We start from the raw sequence: 18,306 nt of genomic DNA on the forward strand, positions 1-18,306 counted from the left end.
TATCATTCTGATTCTGATTCTCATTCTCATTCTCATTATTATTATTATTAGTATTGGTATTAGTATTAGTATTATTATTATTATTATTATTATTATTATTATTATTATTATTATTATTATTATTATTATTATTATTATTATTATTATTATTTAGAAATACATGAAACAAGAAATATTAGTGATAGGAACCGACGTTTCGGTGCATCTTGCGCCATTATCAAGGTACATAATTAATGATAAAAAGCGGTTTGTAAAGGCTAAGTTGAAGCGAATTTGCATAACATAGCGGCAAGCTTGAAATTGTGCTCTTTAAATGGCACATTGTCAATGATTTCACACCTAGCCTACCAGTGGCATAAGTTTTAAGGCAAATAGTGAAGTTTAAATGGACGTAACTTTGACCTGTTGTTATGTTAACATGAATGTACCTATACGTTTGAACACAAGAAAAATAAGCACTTCCAAGTCTCTCACTGGGAAAACACTTAAACATCAAACAGTAAAAATTGCCAACATTAACTCTGTAAAACTATTGAATGCTATATGTACACTCAAGCCTGAAATGGCAGTCATTGGTAACAAGGACTTAAACTAAAGGAATCAAACAATATTGAACGACCAAGCACCCTTTTCGTTTATAAGAGAGCTGAATTCCTCGGCTAGCTCTGAATATGATTGGTATGTGGAAGGCAGCTCAAGTATGGGCCCACAAGTTCTAATTACTGGTCTACGTCCAGCCCCATCAAGCAAACTGAATGTAACCAAGATTGATTCACATGTAATGACATTACCCCCTGTCAAAAATGAAAAAAATTGAGAGACAGCCTGTCCATCCAGGGACCTAATATACCTCTTCAGATGATCCAGAGCCATTCTCTCTGGTTCATTTTGGGGATTTGCATCAAGAAGCTTGATAATTTTCTTGGGTGTTGGCTTCTTTTCGAGATACATTTCCTTCAAGCCCTCGAGGTTTTGAAAGCCAGGGTATGCTTTCAAGACTGAAAGTATTGGTATAAAACAATCAATAATGTACCTGGGCTTTTGCAGGAGCTCTTGGTGTGCTAATTCGTGAATAACCCGTGAAATGTTCCCTTCAGTTACTTTGGTATAACACTTAAAATTGCTCAGGAAATCTAAAAGGTCCTCATCATTAGGGTCAAAGTTATCCCCAAGTGCAGTTTGAACAGTTTCCCTTTCCTCTGCTGATACATAGAGTAAAAATGATTCCAACAGGAAACTGTTTGAAATACTTTCTTCTCCAAACAACACTGATGCTATAACAGCACGTGACAAAAATATTGGAAAATAATTATACCTTTTGACACCGAACACAATTACCCGTGCAATTGCTTCCCACTGTGTTTTCTGAAGTTCATGCCTTATGCATGGGACTTTTTCCTGTGTTCCGACAGTTAAGGAATGGTACACAAGTTGCCAAAAGCTAGCTAGTATCTCCCTTATAACACCCTCTCCTATGCCGTCCTCGATATTCCCATCATTCCCAATAACAGTTACATTTAAATTTACATTTATCATGGTGGGGTCACTGAACAATTCTATTAGGTCATCCTTTAAAAGAGCTCGATGCAGGTACACATGTTTTGAAAACTCAGCATCTAAAACAGAGGGAAGAACAAAAGGATCATCTGCAACACAAAGAAAAAAAAGGTCGTGAGATAGAGCTAGGAATGACAAGATTTATCTAATGATCAATGGCATGTACAGGATTTTAAATATCAGGTTGGAAATGTTCAACCTCTTAAATATTCATTGTTAGCCATTTGTAAAATTTAGGTTCCTTTCTATTTTTCAGATCAATGGTGGAAAATATGACAACTACATGTACATGGATTTTATGTTCTCTTACATGTATTATTAGTGTCTATAACAGCTTTTACTATAGAGGATGTTTAACCAATCTACCAATACATTTGTGGATGCCACTTTTATCAAAACTTTGATAGGAGAGAGTACTTTTGTTGGATTATATTTAACACAGCACATGGTTAAAAAAGGATAAATATCAATTAATATTAAGCTGTTCTAAATTTTTTCTTCATTCAACAGACCCTGGAAACAGGTACCTGCATCTGCTATATGCCCACTTGGCCCTGGACTTTGATCAGTACTGACTTGTGGTTGCTGTAGCAACTGACTAGACTGTGAAACACCAGGGTCAATGTTAAAGGGTACACTCTGTCCAGGAGTTGAGGTTACACTTGCGGTAGTAGGATGAACTTGTGTAGCCCCTGGGCCTGTCTCACTGTCAAGGGTTGCACTCTGTATTGGACTGGAAGTCACAGCTGAAGTTGTAGGATGGGCTTGTGCCACAGTCGAGCTTGTTGTGGGGATGTTGGATAGATTCTGATCAGCATTTGTTGTTACCCTTGAAGTTGCATCATGGCCTTGGGTAACATTTCGACATGTTTCAGTGGCATGAGCTACGGCCAGTACAGGAGCTGTTGTTACAGCTGAATCTGCGTAAGGATTGGTTCTACGTTTAGTCACAGGGTCTGGTAACATTCCTGCTAGCACTTCATCATCATCGTCGTCAAATTTAAATCCGGGATCATCTTTAGTATCCACATCCTTAAAAACAATCAACAGAATTACTTAGAAAAAAAAATTGAGAAGCAGCAGATGTATTAAGAAGTCCTAGTATTCTACATGGGGGCATCATCAGTAGTGTAAATAGGAGTTACGGGCTTAATTCTTGGGATGCCAGAGTACATTCCTGAGATGCTTGAGTAACTTAAGTCTGACTATGGACTTTAGGTCACATGACAAAAGTAAATATGGATGAGGGCATACATGAAGGAGAAAACAATAACACATGTGTGTTGATTTTAAGCAAACATCATATGAAGAAATGGTGACAAGTTTTTTGTGTGCATTTACAACTTCCATTGATGGAAGTTGTCCCCAAAGCAGTAATTAATCATGTTAACAAACAGCAAAGGAATGATGTGAAGAATGGTAGATACAATCCTTTATGGTACAATTTTGTTTCTGATGTTGATATTCACTTTTGTCATGTGACCCAAAGTCCATAGTCCACCCCTCAGACTTAGTTTCTCAGGTATCTCAGGAATATACTCTGACATCCCAAGAATTGAGTCCATAACCCTTATTTACCCTACCATCATCACTATTGTCATTGTCATTATCACCATTAGAGGTTTGTTTTACATGACCTGACGCTATGTACTCTGACTTAATACCCAACAAATCTCCTCAGCCCTTCTGTCCCCAGCCAAATGCAAAAGGTGCAATGAATGAATAAAAACTTTATTAAACTGTCTATGTTTTTAGCTATAAGCTAATGTGGGACACTGTAAAATAGCATGTTAAATACCAGATAGATTTCACTAAAAAAAGTAAAATAAAGAAAATAATTTTTCTTAATTTTGTGTAGGTTATATAATCATTTACAAAATTTGTTAAAAAGCCTAAAAGCGTATAAATATTTACAAGAGTTGAAAAGCAATATTAGGCATTACTTGAACAAATGACATTCATCCTCTTGGCAAGAATTCAAATCGAATTACTTAAAGCCTCACCTCTACAAGACCAGGCAGCAACACTTTATTAGGCCTTACATACAAAGGCTTGTTCCTGAAAAGGCGATGTAAGATCACACCAGTAATCCCTTCTTGACCAGGTGCAAGCGTCGGCTTAACGAGCTTATTGTGGACTGACATCACGATTTCTATGTCCACCAGGGCAGGGATAGTTTCTCCAAACGCCTCCATTATGGTTGTTTCAACCTGCACTTCGTTCATGGCTTTAGAAAACTGACAAGCACTAAGCACGAGACCATGCTCAGTTAATGCTATTCTCCTTCCCTGGCGCGGCACAACACTTTCTGCTGGGCCAACAAGTAATATCAAATCACACAAGAATGGAGTATTTTCTTTCGCCTTGGATCTTGGTCGATTTGTTCTGTTCCTTATATTGGAGGTGCCAATTCGTCTCATGTTCGTGAGGCGCCTGAAATGCGAAGAACTTGCAACTGCATTTTGAGTTAGGCTCGAACTTGGATTAACTTGCGAGCGTCCAAAAACACGGGATACTTCAGCATTAACACTCGATGTTGGCTGAGACATTTGATCTGTTAACACTCGAACTTCCTGAAGCAGTTGACGCAGTTGCTGCTCCTGCTGCTGTGCCATTTTTTAATCCCCGGACGCGAAGATCCCCGAAAGCGATGCACAGCAATCAATATGGCGGGAGAGTGTCCACACAAGGTAGGTACTTCATACGGGTAGGTACTTCATATATGGTAATTATTATGTCCTCACTTTTTATTCTGATGAGTATGTACCCACTTTTTATTTTGATAAGTATGTACCCAAATTCTTTTCGAAATCATTATGTCCCCAATGTTACTCTGTTACCCTGTTACCCTGTTACCTTGTTACCTTGTTACCTTGTTACCCTGTTACCTTGTTACCTTGTTACCTTGTTACCTTGTTACTCTGTTACCTTGTTACTCTGTTACCTTGTTACCTTGTTACCTTGTTACTCTGTAACTTTGTTACCTTGTTACTCTGTTACCTTGTTACCTTGTTACCTTGTTACCTTGTTACCTTGTAACTTTGTTACCTTGTTATTCTGTTACTTTGTTACCTTGTTACCTTGTTACTCTGTTACCCTGTTACCTTGTTACTCTGTTACCTTGTTACCTTGTTACTCTGTTACCTTGTTACCTTTTTACCCTGTTACCTTGTTACCTTGTTACCTTGTTACCCTGTTACCTTGTTACCTTGTTACCCTGTTACCTTGTTACCTTGTTACCTTGTTACTCTGTTACCTTGTTACTCTGTTACCTTGTTACCTTGTTACTCTGTTACCTTGTTACCTTGTTACTCTGTTACTCTGTTACCTTGTTACTTGTTACCTTGTTACCCTGTTATCTTGTTACCTTGTTACCTTGTTACTCTGCTACCTTGTTACCTTGTTACCTTGTTACCTTGTTACCTTGTTACTTTGTTACTTTGTTACTTTGTTACCTTGTTACCTTGTTGCCTTGTTACCTTGTTACCTTGTTACTCTGTTACCTTGTTACCTTGTTACCTTGTTACTTTGTTACCTTGTTATTCTGTTACTTTGTTACCTTGTAACCTTGTTACCTTGCCACTCTGTTACCCTGTTACCTTGTTACTCTGTTACCTTGTTACCTTGTTACTCTGTTACCTTGTTACCCTGTTACCTTGTTACCTTGTTACCTTGTTACTCTGTTACCTTGTTACCTTGTTACCCTGTTACCTTGTTACCTTGTTACCTTGTTACCTTGTTACCTTGTTACTCTGTTACCTTGTTACTCTGTTACCTTGTTACCTTGTTACCTTGTTACTCTGTTACCTTGTTACCTTGTTACATTGTTACTCTGTTACCTTGTTACCTTGTTACCTTGTAACCTTGTAACCTTGTTACCTTGTTACCTTGTTACTTTGTTACTTTGTTACTTTGTTACCTTGTTACCTTGTTACCTTGATACTCTGTTACCTTGTTACCTTGTTACCTTGTTACTTTGTTACCTTGTTATTCTGTTACCTTGTTACCTTGTTACCTTGTTACTCTGTTACCCTGTTACCTTGTTACTCTCTTACCTTGTTACCTTGTTACTCTATTACCTTGTTACCTTGTTACTCTGTTACCTTGTTACCTTGTTACCCTGTTACCTTGTTACCTTGTTACCTTGTTACTCTGTTACCTTGTTACCTTGTTACTCTGTTACCTTGTTACCTTGTTACCCTGTTACCTTGTTACCTTGTTACCTTGTTACCTTGTTACTCTGTTACCTTGCTACCTTGTTACCCTGTTACCTTGTTACCTTGTTACCCTGTTACCTTGTTACCTTGTTACCTTGTTACTCTGTTACCTTGTTACCTTGTTACTCTGTTACCTTGTTACCTTGTTACTCTGTTACCTTGTTACCTTGTTACCTTGTTACTCTGTTACGTTGTTACCTTGTTACTCTGTTACCTTGTTAACTTGTTACCTTGTTACCCTGTTACCTTGTTACCTTGTTACCATGTTACTCTGCTACCTTGTTACCTTGTTACCTTGTTACCTTGTTACTTTGTTACTTTGTTACTTTGTTACCTTGTTACCTTGTTACCTTGTTACTCTGTTACCTTGTTACCTTGTTACCTTGTTACTTTGTTACCTTGTTATTCTGTTACTTTGTTACCTTGTAACCTTGTTACCTTGCCACTCTGTTACCCTGTTACCTTGTTACTCTGTTACCTTGTTACCTTGTTACTCTGTTACCTTGTTACCCTGTTACCTTGTTACCTTGTTACCTTGTTACTCTGTTACCTTGTTACCTTGTTACCCTGTTACCTTGTTACCTTGTTACCTTGTTACCTTGTTAACTTGTTACTCTGTTACCTTGTTACCTTGTTACATTGTTACTCTGTTACCTTGTTACCTTGTTACCTTGTAACCTTGTAACCTTGTTACCTTGTTACCTTGTTACCTTGTTACTTTGTTACTTTGTTACTTTGTTACCTTGTTACCTTGTTACCTTGTTACCTTGTTACCTTGTTACCTTGTTACCTTGTTACTCTGTTACCTTGTTACCTTGTTACCTTGTTACTTTGTTACCTTGTTATTCTGTTACTTTGTTACCTTGTTACCTTGTTACTCTGTTACCCTGTTACCTTGTTACTCTCTTACCTTGTTACCTTGTTACTCTGTTACCTTGTTACCTTGTTACTCTGTTACCTTGTTACCTTGTTACCCTGTTACCTTGTTACCTTGTTACCTTGTTACCTTGTTACTCTGTTACCTTGTTACCTTGTTACTCTGTTACCTTGTTACCTTGTAACCTTGTTACCTTGTTACCTTGTTACTCTGTTACCTTGTTACCTTGTTACCTTGTTACTCTGTTACCCTGTTACCTTGTTACGCTGTTACCTTGTTACCTTGTTACTCTGTTACCTTGTTACCTTGTTACTCTGTTACCTTGTTACGTTGTTACTCTGTTACCTTATTACCTTGTTACCTTGTTACTCTGTTACCTTGTTACCTTGTAACCTTGTTACCTTGTTACCTTGTTACTCTGTTACCTTGTTACCTTGTTACCTTGTAACCTTGTTACTTTGTTACTTTGTTACTTTGTTACCTTGTTACCTTGTTACCTTGTTACCTTGTTACTCTGTTATCTTGTTACCTTGTTACTGTGTTACCTTGTTACTCTGTTACCTTGTTACCTTGTTACCTTGTTACTTTGTTACCTTGTTACCTTGTTACTCTGTTACCTTGTTACTTTGTTACCTTGTTACTTTGTTACCTTGTTACTCTGTTACCCTGTTACCTTGCTACTCTGTTAGCTTGTTACCTTGTTACCTTGATATTCTGTTACCTTGTTACCTTGTTACTCTGTTGCCCTGTTACCTTGTTACTCTTTTACCTTGTTACCTTGTTACTCTGTTACCTTGTTACTCTGTTACTTTGTTACTCTGTTACCTTGTGACATGTTACCTTGTTACCTTGTTACCTTGTTACCTTGTTACCTTGTTACCTTGCTACTCTGTTAGCTTGTTACCTTGTTACCTTGATATTCTGTTACCTTGTTACCTTGTTACTCTGTTACCTTGTTACCTTGTTACTCTGTTGCCCTGTTACCTTGTTACTCTTTTACCTTGTTACCTTGTTACTCTGTTACCTTGTTAATCTGTTACTTTGTTACTCTGTTACCTTGTGACATGTTACCTTGTTACCTTGTTACCTTGTTACCTTGTTACCTTGTTACCTTGCTACTCTGTTAGCTTGTTACCTTGTTACCTTGATATTCTGTTACCTTGTTACCTTGTTACTCTGTTACCTTGTTACCTTGTTACTCTGTTGCCCTGTTACCTTGTTACTCTTTTACCTTGTTACCTTGTTACTCTGTTACCTTGTTAATCTGTTACTTTGTTACTCTGTTACCTTGTGACATGTTACCTTGTTACCTTGTTACCTTGTTACCTTGTTACCTTGTTACTCTGTTACCTTGTTACCTTGTAACCTTGTTACCTTGTTACCTTGTTACTCTGTTACCTTGTTACCTTGTTACCTTGTAACCTTGTTACTTTGTTACTTTGTTACTTTGTTACTTTGTTACCTTGTTACCTTGTTACCTTGTTACCTTGTTACCTTGTTACTCTGTTATCTTGTTACCTTGTTACTGTGTTACGTTGTTACTCTGTTACCTTGTTACCTTGTTGCCTTGTTACCTTGTTACCTTGTTACTCTGTTACCTTGTTACCTTGTTACCTTGTTACCTTGTTACTTTGTTACCTTGTTATTCTGTTACTTTGTTACCTTGTAACCTTGTTACCTTGCCACTCTGTTACCCTGTTACCTTGTTACTCTGTTACCTTGTTACCTTGTTACTCTGTTACCTTGTTACCCTGTTACCTTGTTACCTTGTTACCTTGTTACTCTGTTACCTTGTTACCTTGTTACCCTGTTACCTTGTTACCTTGTTACCTTGTTACCTTGTTACTCTGTTACCTTGTTACTCTGTTACCTTGTTACCTTGTTACCTTGTTACTCTGTTACCTTGTTACCTTGTTACATTGTTACTCTGTTACCTTGTTACCTTGTTACCTTGTAACCTTGTAACCTTGTTACCTTGTTACCTTGTTACTTTGTTACTTTGTTACTTTGTTACCTTGTTACCTTGTTACCTTGTTACCTTGATACTGTTACCTTGTTACCTTGTTACCTTGTTACTTTGTTACCTTGTTATTCTGTTACCTTGTTACCTTGTTACCTTGTTACTCTGTTACCCTGTTACCTTGTTACTCTCTTACCTTGTTACCTTGTTACTCTGTTACCTTGTTACCTTGTTACTCTGTTACCTTGTTACCTTGTTACCCTGTTACCTTGTTACCTTGTTACCTTGTTACTCTGTTACCTTGTTACCTTGTTACTCTGTTACCTTGTTACCTTGTTACCCTGTTACCTTGTTACCTTGTTACCTTGTTACTCTGTTACCTTGCTACCTTGTTACCCTGTTACCTTGTTACCTTGTTACCTTGTTACCTTGTTACTCTGTTACCTTGTTACCTTGTTACCTTGTTACTCTGTTACCTTGTTACCTTGTTACTCTGTTACCTTGTTACCTTGTTACCTTGTTACCCTGTTACCTTGTTACCTTGTTACCTTGTTACTCTGCTACCTTGTTACCTTGTTACCTTGTTACCTTGTTACTTTGTTACTTTGTTACTTTGTTACCTTGTTACCTTGTTACCTTGTTACTCTGTTACCTTGTTACCTTGTTACCTTCTAACTTTGTTACCTTGTTATTCTGTTACTTTGTTACCTTGTAACCTTGTTACCTTGCCACTCTGTTACCCTGTTACCTTGTTACTCTGTTACCTTGTTACCTTGTTACTCTGTTACCTTGTTACCCTGTTACCTTGTTACCTTGTTACCTTGTTACTCTGTTACCTTGTTACCTTGTTACCCTGTTACCTTGTTACCTTGTTACCTTGTTACCTTGTTACCTTGTTAACTTGTTACTCTGTTACCTTGTTACCTTGTTACATTGTTACTCTGTTACCTTGTTACCTTGTTACCTTGTAACCTTGTAACCTTGTTACCTTGTTACCTTGTTACCTTGTTACTTTGTTACTTTGTTACTTTGTTACCTTGTTACCTTGTTACCTTGTTACCTTGTTACCTTGTTACTCTGTTACCTTGTTACCTTGTTACCTTGTTACTTTGTTACCTTGTTATTCTGTTACTTTGTTACCTTGTTACCTTGTTACTACGTTACCCTGTTACCTTGTTACTCTCTTACCTTGTTACCTTGTTACTCTGTTACCTTGTTACCTTGTTACTCTGTTACCTTGTTACCTTGTTACCCTGTTACCTTGTTACCTTGTTACCTTGTTACCTTGTTACTCTGTTACCTTGTTACCTTGTTACTCTGTTACCTTGTTACCTTGTAACCTTGTTACCTTTTTACCTTGTTACCTTGTTACTCTGTTACCTTGTTACCTTGTTACCTTGTTACTCTGTTACCCTGTTACCTTGTTACGCTGTTACCTTGTTACCTTGTTACTCTGTTACCTTGTTACCTTGTTACTCTGTTACCTTGTTACGTTGTTACTCTGTTACCTTATTACCTTGTTACCTTGTTACTCTGTTACCTTGTTACCTTGTAACCTTGTTACCTTGTTACCTTGTTACTCTGTTACCTTGTTACCTTGTTACCTTGTAACCTTGTTACTTTGTTACTTTGTTACTTTGTTACTTTGTTACCTTGTTACCTTGTTACCTTGTTACCTTGTTACTCTGTTATCTTGTTACCTTGTTACTGTGTTACCTAGTTACTCTGTTACCTTGTTACCTTGTTACCTTGTTACCTTGTTACTTTGTTACCTTTTTACCTTGTTACTCTGTTACCTTGTTACTTTGTTACCTTGTTACTTTGTTACCTTGTTACTCTGTTACCCTGTTACCTTGCTACTCTGTTAGCTTGTTACCTTGTTACCTTGATATTCTGTTACCTTGTTACCTTGTTACTCTGTTACCTTGTTACCTTGTTACCCTGTTACCTTGTTACCTTGTTACCTTGTTACTCTGTTACCTTGCTACCTTGTTACCCTGTTACCTTGTTACCTTGTTACCTTGTTACCTTGTTACTCTGTTACCTTGTTACCTTGTTACCTTGTTACTCTGTTACCTTGTTACCTTGTTACTCTGTTACCTTGTTACCTTGTTACCTTGTTACCCTGTTACCTTGTTACCTTGTTACCTTGTTACTCTGCTACCTTGTTACCTTGTTACCTTGTTACCTTGTTACTTTGTTACTTTGTTACTTTGTTACCTTGTTACCTTGTTACCTTGTTACTCTGTTACCTTGTTACCTTGTTACCTTCTAACTTTGTTACCTTGTTATTCTGTTACTTTGTTACCTTGTAACCTTGTTACCTTGCCACTCTGTTACCCTGTTACCTTGTTACTCTGTTACCTTGTTACCTTGTTACTCTGTTACCTTGTTACCCTGTTACCTTGTTACCTTGTTACCTTGTTACTCTGTTACCTTGTTACCTTGTTACCCTGTTACCTTGTTACCTTGTTACCTTGTTACCTTGTTACCTTGTTAACTTGTTACTCTGTTACCTTGTTACCTTGTTACATTGTTACTCTGTTACCTTGTTACCTTGTTACCTTGTAACCTTGTAACCTTGTTACCTTGTTACCTTGTTACCTTGTTACTTTGTTACTTTGTTACTTTGTTACCTTGTTACCTTGTTACCTTGTTACCTTGTTACCTTGTTACTCTGTTACCTTGTTACCTTGTTACCTTGTTACTTTGTTACCTTGTTATTCTGTTACTTTGTTACCTTGTTACCTTGTTACTACGTTACCCTGTTACCTTGTTACTCTCTTACCTTGTTACCTTGTTACTCTGTTACCTTGTTACCTTGTTACTCTGTTACCTTGTTACCTTGTTACCCTGTTACCTTGTTACCTTGTTACCTTGTTACCTTGTTACTCTGTTACCTTGTTACCTTGTTACTCTGTTACCTTGTTACCTTGTAACCTTGTTACCTTTTTACCTTGTTACCTTGTTACTCTGTTACCTTGTTACCTTGTTACCTTGTTACTCTGTTACCCTGTTACCTTGTTACGCTGTTACCTTGTTACCTTGTTACTCTGTTACCTTGTTACCTTGTTACTCTGTTACCTTGTTACGTTGTTACTCTGTTACCTTATTACCTTGTTACCTTGTTACTCTGTTACCTTGTTACCTTGTAACCTTGTTACCTTGTTACCTTGTTACTCTGTTACCTTGTTACCTTGTTACCTTGTAACCTTGTTACTTTGTTACTTTGTTACTTTGTTACTTTGTTACCTTGTTACCTTGTTACCTTGTTACCTTGTTACTCTGTTATCTTGTTACCTTGTTACTGTGTTACCTAGTTACTCTGTTACCTTGTTACCTTGTTACCTTGTTACCTTGTTACTTTGTTACCTTTTTACCTTGTTACTCTGTTACCTTGTTACTTTGTTACCTTGTTACTTTGTTACCTTGTTACTCTGTTACCCTGTTACCTTGCTACTCTGTTAGCTTGTTACCTTGTTACCTTGATATTCTGTTACCTTGTTACCTTGTTACTCTGTTACCTTGTTACCTTGTTACTCTGTTGCCCTGTTACCTTGTTACTCTTTTACCTTGTTACCTTGTTACTCTGTTACCTTGTTACTCTGTTACTTTGTTACTCTGTTACCTTGTGACATGTTACCTTGTTACCTTGTTACCTTGTTACCCTGTTACCTTGACTACTCTGTTACCTTGTTACCTTGTTACTGTGTTACATAAATTGTTACTCTGTTACCTTGTTACCTTGTTACTCTGTTACCCTGTTACCTTGTTACTCTGTTACCTTGTTACCTTTTTACTCTGTTACCTTGTTATCTTGTTACCCTGTTACCTTGTTACCTTGTTACCTTGTTACTCTGTTACCTTGTTACCTTGTTACCTTGTTACCTTGTTACCCTGTTACCTTGTTACCTTGTTACCTTGTTACTCTGTTACCTTGTTACTCTGTTACCTTGTTACCTTGTTACCTTGTTACTCTGTTACCTTGTTACCTTGTTACCTTGTTACCTTGTTACCCTGTTACCTTGTTACCTTGTTACCTTGTTACTCTGTTACCTTGTTACCTTGTTACCTTGTTACCTTGTTACTTTGTTACTTTGTTACTTTGTTACCTTGTTACCTTGTTACCTTTTTACCTTATTACCTTGTTACTCTGTTACCTTGTTACCTTGGTACCTTGTTACTTTGTTACCTTGTTATTCTGTTACTTTGTTACCTTGTTACCTTGTTACCTTGCTACTCTGTTACCCTGTTACCTTGTTACTCTGTTACCTTGTTACCTTGTTACTCTGTTACCTTGTTACCCTGTTACTATGTTACCTTGTTACCTTGTTGCTCTGTTACCTTGTTACTCTGTTACCTTGTTACCTTGTTACTCTGTTACCTTGTTATCTTGTTACCCTGTTACCTTGTTACCTTGTTACCTTGTTACTCTGTTACCTTGTTACCTTGTTACCTTGTTACCTTGTTACCCTGTTACCTTGTTACCTTGTTACCTTGTTACTCTGTTACCTTGTTACTCTGTTACCTTGTTACCTTGTTACCTTGTTACTCTGTTACCTTGTTACCTTGTTACCTTGTTACCTTGTTACCTTGTTACCCTGTTACCTTGTTACCTTGTTACCTTGTTACTCTGTTACCTTGTTACCTTGTTACCTTGTTACTTTGTTACTTTGTTACTTTGTTACCTTGTTACCTTGTTACCTTGTTACCTTGTTACCTTATTACCTTGTTACTCTGTTACCTTGTTACCTTGGTACCTTGTTACTTTGTTACCTTGTTATTCTGTTACTTTGTTACCTTGTTACCTTGTTACCTTGCTACTCTGTTACCCTGTTACCTTGTTACTCTGTTACCTTGTTACCTTGTTACTCTGTTACCTTGTTACCCTGTTACTATGTTACCTTGTTACCTTGTTGCTCTGTTACCTTGTTACTCTGTTACCTTGTTACCTTGTTACTCTGTTACCTTGTTATCTTGTTACCCTGTTACCTTGTTACCTTGTTACCTTGTTACTCTGTTACCTTGTTACCTTGTTACCTTGTTACCTTGTTACCTTGTTACCCTGTTACCTTGTTACCTTGTTACCTTGTTACTCTGTTACCTTGTTACCTTGGTACCTTGTTACTTTGTTACCTTGTTATTCTGTTACTTTGTTACCTTGTTACCTTGTTACCTTGCTACTCTGTTACCCTGTTACCTTGTTACTCTGTTACCTTGTTACCTTGTTACCTTGTTACCTTTTTACTCTGTTACCTTGTTACCTTGTTACCTTGTTACCTTGTTACTCTGTTACCTTGTTACCCTGTTACTATGTTACCTTGTTACCTTGTTGCTCTGTTACCTTGTTACTCTGTTACCTTGTTACCTTGTTACCTTGTTACCTTTTTACTCTGTTACCTTGTTACCTTGTTACCTTGTAACCTTGTAACCTTGTTACCTTGTTACCTTGTTACTTTGTTACTCTGTTACTTTGTTACCTTGTTACCTTGTTACCTTGTTACCTTGTTACTCTGTTACCTTGTTACCTTGTTACCTTGTTACTTTGTTACCTTGTTACCTTGTTACCTTGTTACTCTGTTACCTTGTTACCTTGTTACCTTGTTACCTTGTTACTCTGTTACCTTTTTACCTTGTTACCTTGTTACTCTGTTACCCTGTTACCTTGTTACTCTGTTACCTTGTTACCTTGTTACTCTGTCACCTTGTTACCTTGTAACCTTGTTACCTTGTTACCTTGTTACTCTGTTACCTTGTTACCTTGTTACCTTGTTACTCTGTTCCCCTATTACCTTGTTACTCTGTTACCTTGTTACCTTGTTACTCTGTTACCTTTTTACCTTGTTACCTTGTTACTCTGTTACCTTGTTACCTTGTTACCCTGTTACCTTATTACCTTGTTACCTTTTTACTCTGTTACCTTGTTACCTTGTTACCTTGTTGCCTTGTAACTTTGTTACCTTGTTACCTTGTTACTCTGTTACCTTGTTACCTTGTTACCTTGTTACTTTGTTACCTTGTTACCTTTTTACCCTGTTACCTTGTTACTCTGTTACCTTGTTACCTTGTTACCTTGTTACTCTGTTACATAAATTGTTACTCTGTTACCTTGTTACCTTGTTACCTTGTTACTCTATTACCTTGTTACTCTGTTACTTTGTTACCTTTTTACCTTGTTACCTTGTTACCTTGTTACCTTACCAAGACACTTTTGGGGAGTAATGTGCAAGAATATGATCTATAGAGTGTGTTCATGAGGGTCATGAATCAGTAGAGTGATTTTCCTTTAGGAAAATACTCAGTTAACAAATTTATGACAAACATAGTTTGTCTCTTCATAATAATTGCTGTAATTCCGTTTTAAACTAGAAACGTAAGATTTGGAGTACCACAGAGAACCATTGTTTTTTGCTGTTTCGTCTTTGTTTAAACTGTACACAAAAGCAAGCTCGCCAGTTGTTCACAATATGTGTACACGCGAATAACACTTATATTTGCTTATGTGTAAGTTACTCAGTTGTAGCTCACTTGAAGATAAATATACATCAGAGAAACCCCCTTAATTTTTTTTTTCTGAGATAATACTTCCCGGTAAAAGGAAAGTGACGGCTTCATTGTCGGAGAACCGGGGCGGATTTGTTATAAGAACTGAGCCTTGTTTTTTTTTTTGTATTTTTAATTTTTTTTTTTTTTTTGGATATAATCAAATTCTATTTGTTGACTTAGGGTGGTGGCGTATTGGGAAAAACAGGGTTGACATTTATGGTTGTCTACTCATAAAGCTGAAAGTCTTGCCTTCTGCTAAAATCCACGCTTTCACTCAACTTAAAAGCCCGCAAAATGTAATTCATGTCACTTGCTGTATTTTGGAAAAATTGTCGCGGAAAATGCCAGCATTTTCAAGCATCCTAGCCGTTTTTAATTTTACAGTCAACCCAGGTCACGCGTGAACGATATTTTTGAAATTTTGAACGGAGTTTTGAAATTTACATGTCAGTTTTCAAAATTGCCAACGATATTTCAGAGTTCCCGTATAAATTTCCCTAGCTTATTGACAGTATAAAGCTATGAATTTTCCTTTACATTGCAAAATTGAATATTTCAAGAATAACAATTGTTTCCCAAGTATTTTGAATCTTTTTTTCAGTTAATGCGTCTTTTTCGGAACGATTTGCAGAGAGATGTGCAATATTTCATTCACACGTCGGACATTACAAAGAGTAATTCAAATGTTCATTTCATTCTTGGAATTACTGTTTACGCGTGACCTGGATTGACTGTAAATGGTCTAGCTACGCCCCAGAATCTGTACCGTAATTTTTTCGGATTTTTAAATGTCAAATTATTGCAAAGTTCTCGTTATAAAAGAGATGTAAAATGATAACATATTTGGGGGGGGGGGGGGGGGTGCTGCTTTATCTTCACTTGCTAGTTTTGTAGTGTTATGATTGCCGGGACTTTGCAATTTTCATCAGTCTAAAGAGCAAGTTACTGTAAGAGCACTATTGAGCCTGAAGAAAAGAAACATGGAGATAAACTAACAACCGAGTTAGGAACCGAGTTAGGAACCGAGTTAGGAACCGAGTTGGGAACCGAGTTAGGAACCGAGTTAGGAACCGAGTTGGAAACCGAGTTAGGAACCGAGTTGGGAACCGAGAAAGGAGTTGGCAAGCGAGTTTGACAGACTTTGGGCGATATGGTTATTGATTTGAGACAAGTTTTTGGCTTTTTTTTGTTGTTGTTGTTGATTTTCAAAGTAAATCGTCTTTGTATTAGCCTAGCATCAGTTCCGACCAGCACTTTACCTCTAAACTAGGGGTTTCGCCTGGTTAGAAATAGAATGCCCTATTTGAAGTTGAATCAGTCAGGTTATAGTCGGGGTGACCACTCATTGTTCAACAACTTTCTTGTAATAACTTTGTTTTAATCGATCTAACAATGGATCAATGAAGCAGTTTACAACGAAACTTAAACCATGTTTTTCTAAGACTAAAGTTCAAATGTGAACGAGAGGGGCACGAGAAAGAGCAGAAAAGATATTGCGAGTCCCGAAAGAAGAAGACCGCCACGCAGCCTATGTGTAGCCTCTGTTGGCGTTTTCATCCAATCCCGCTTCTCTCTCTTCTCATTTGCTCCTTGTCGAACACCATTAGGTTTCGCGCGCCCCACGCTTTCGCGGAAAGAAAGGTTTGCTGAATTCTAAGGAAACAAGCAAGTCATTAAGCGATTTAACGCTATTATGTACTTGAAATCTGGATCGTGTCAAATCTCGGACATCGAAATTAATTTTAAGTCATGCAATGGTCTCAACCGCAGGTTTTCACAGGCTGATGATGTCAGGAAAGATCGAGTGGTCAAATACATAGTTGTTTATCGCCAATTTTAAAAGAGCCGCTGATCAAAAGAAGTATTGCCAAAACGAGCAATTCGAACGCGGTTTGGATGATTTTTGGCGAGATATTGTAGAGCGAAGGTCTTTGATTTTAGCCGTGAATAATTTATTGTATTTATTATATAAACACCAATGAAATACCAGGTGAGCTTTCGCGCGAGAACATGATATCTTCACACGTGAAATTAACATGTTATCTTCACACGTGAAAAGATCACCGCTGCTATGGTTCATGATAAATCGCGCCTTTTGCAATGAGTTGGTATTTCATTGGTGTTAATATAATAAACAGAACATTACATGGCCGCTTGGAGATACGAAATTTCTCTTCTCGTGTTGAAAATTATTTCCCTCATTCGCTGCGCTCACTCGTGAAATATTTTTCAACACTCGAAGAGAAATTTCGTATCTCCGCGCGGTCATGTAATATCCTCTATTTATCGTGTTCTGGAACCCAAGAATACGCAACAGCTGCAAACTCTTGAGAGAAATCCTGTGGTGTGCCTTTAAAAGCGTGACTTCGATAGATTGAAAATCGCAGTGAACAAGTATGAAGGCGAGATACGAGCCCGAGGCGTTCCTGGAATGTTGGTTATGCTGTTTTCAACCTTCGGCCATACTGTCCTGTCGGAGATAAATTACTCGAATCCGTTTTTATCTCCATAACGTACGCTGTTAATCGGTTTCGATCTACCTGAAAATTACTATGTTTCTGAACCACAATGATGACTTTCAGGAATGAACCTGGCAAAATCAAACAATCGCATGGAAGTGTGGCCAGCTGAGGTGAAAGACGGCGACTTAAGAAATTTACCACATAAAATAGAAGGTTTAGTGAGCTACAGGAGAGCTAAAATCACAGTCTAAAAATGTACGGTGTTTACGTTCTGGCGTAGATATAATATTCATACTTTGGGATTATGGACACTTTCTACTGATGGATTCCAACCTGGCAACTGTTACAGGAACGCAAGAAGTTTTCTCTCCCCAGATGAAAGATAAAGCCAATCGGTACATATATATCTAATCGATATATGGATTCCTAACTCGGTTCCCAACTCGGTTCCTAACTCGGTTCCCAACTCGGTTCCCAACAAGGTTCCTTACTCGGTTCCTAACTCGGTTCCTTACTCGGTTCCTAACTCGAAAGATAGGTATCCTCAGAAACTTTTTACAGAGGAATATGGCTTATAGAGCTAGAGGGGTGAAGATTTTTAAACTCGAGGTTTAGTTAGCTTTATGAACAAAACTTAAATCACCTAAATTTCGCACCACAAAAAACTTGTATTTGTGTGCGCGTGGA

General features: G+C 37.6%; 2 protein-coding genes and 1 pseudogene across 3 annotated transcripts in view; 2 read left to right on the top strand and 1 right to left on the bottom strand.

Moving 5' to 3' along the window:
• LOC146448459 (E3 ubiquitin-protein ligase TRIM45-like) overlaps positions 1 to 18,306 on the top strand; it is a 216,495-nt gene that overhangs the window by 178,775 nt on the left and 19,414 nt on the right. The window lies entirely within an intron of this gene.
• LOC146448484 (E3 ubiquitin-protein ligase TRIM45-like) overlaps positions 1 to 18,306 on the top strand; it is a 75,762-nt pseudogene that overhangs the window by 6,567 nt on the left and 50,889 nt on the right. The window lies entirely within an intron of this gene.
• Positions 601 to 4,172, bottom strand: LOC146448485 (uncharacterized). The gene is made up of 3 exons (XM_085102560.1): positions 3,561 to 4,172; positions 2,085 to 2,589; positions 601 to 1,646 (listed from the first exon to the last, which is right to left on the bottom strand). The coding sequence occupies exons 1-3, from the start codon at positions 4,170 to 4,172 to the stop codon at positions 601 to 603; spliced, it is 2,163 nt and encodes a 720-aa protein (XP_084958686.1).

Source organism: Pavona decussata, unplaced genomic scaffold (genome assembly GCF_977016875.1).
Source record: "Pavona decussata unplaced genomic scaffold, jaPavDecu1.1 SCAFFOLD_912, whole genome shotgun sequence".
In the NCBI taxonomy this organism is placed as follows: domain Eukaryota; kingdom Metazoa; phylum Cnidaria; class Anthozoa; order Scleractinia; family Agariciidae; genus Pavona; species Pavona decussata.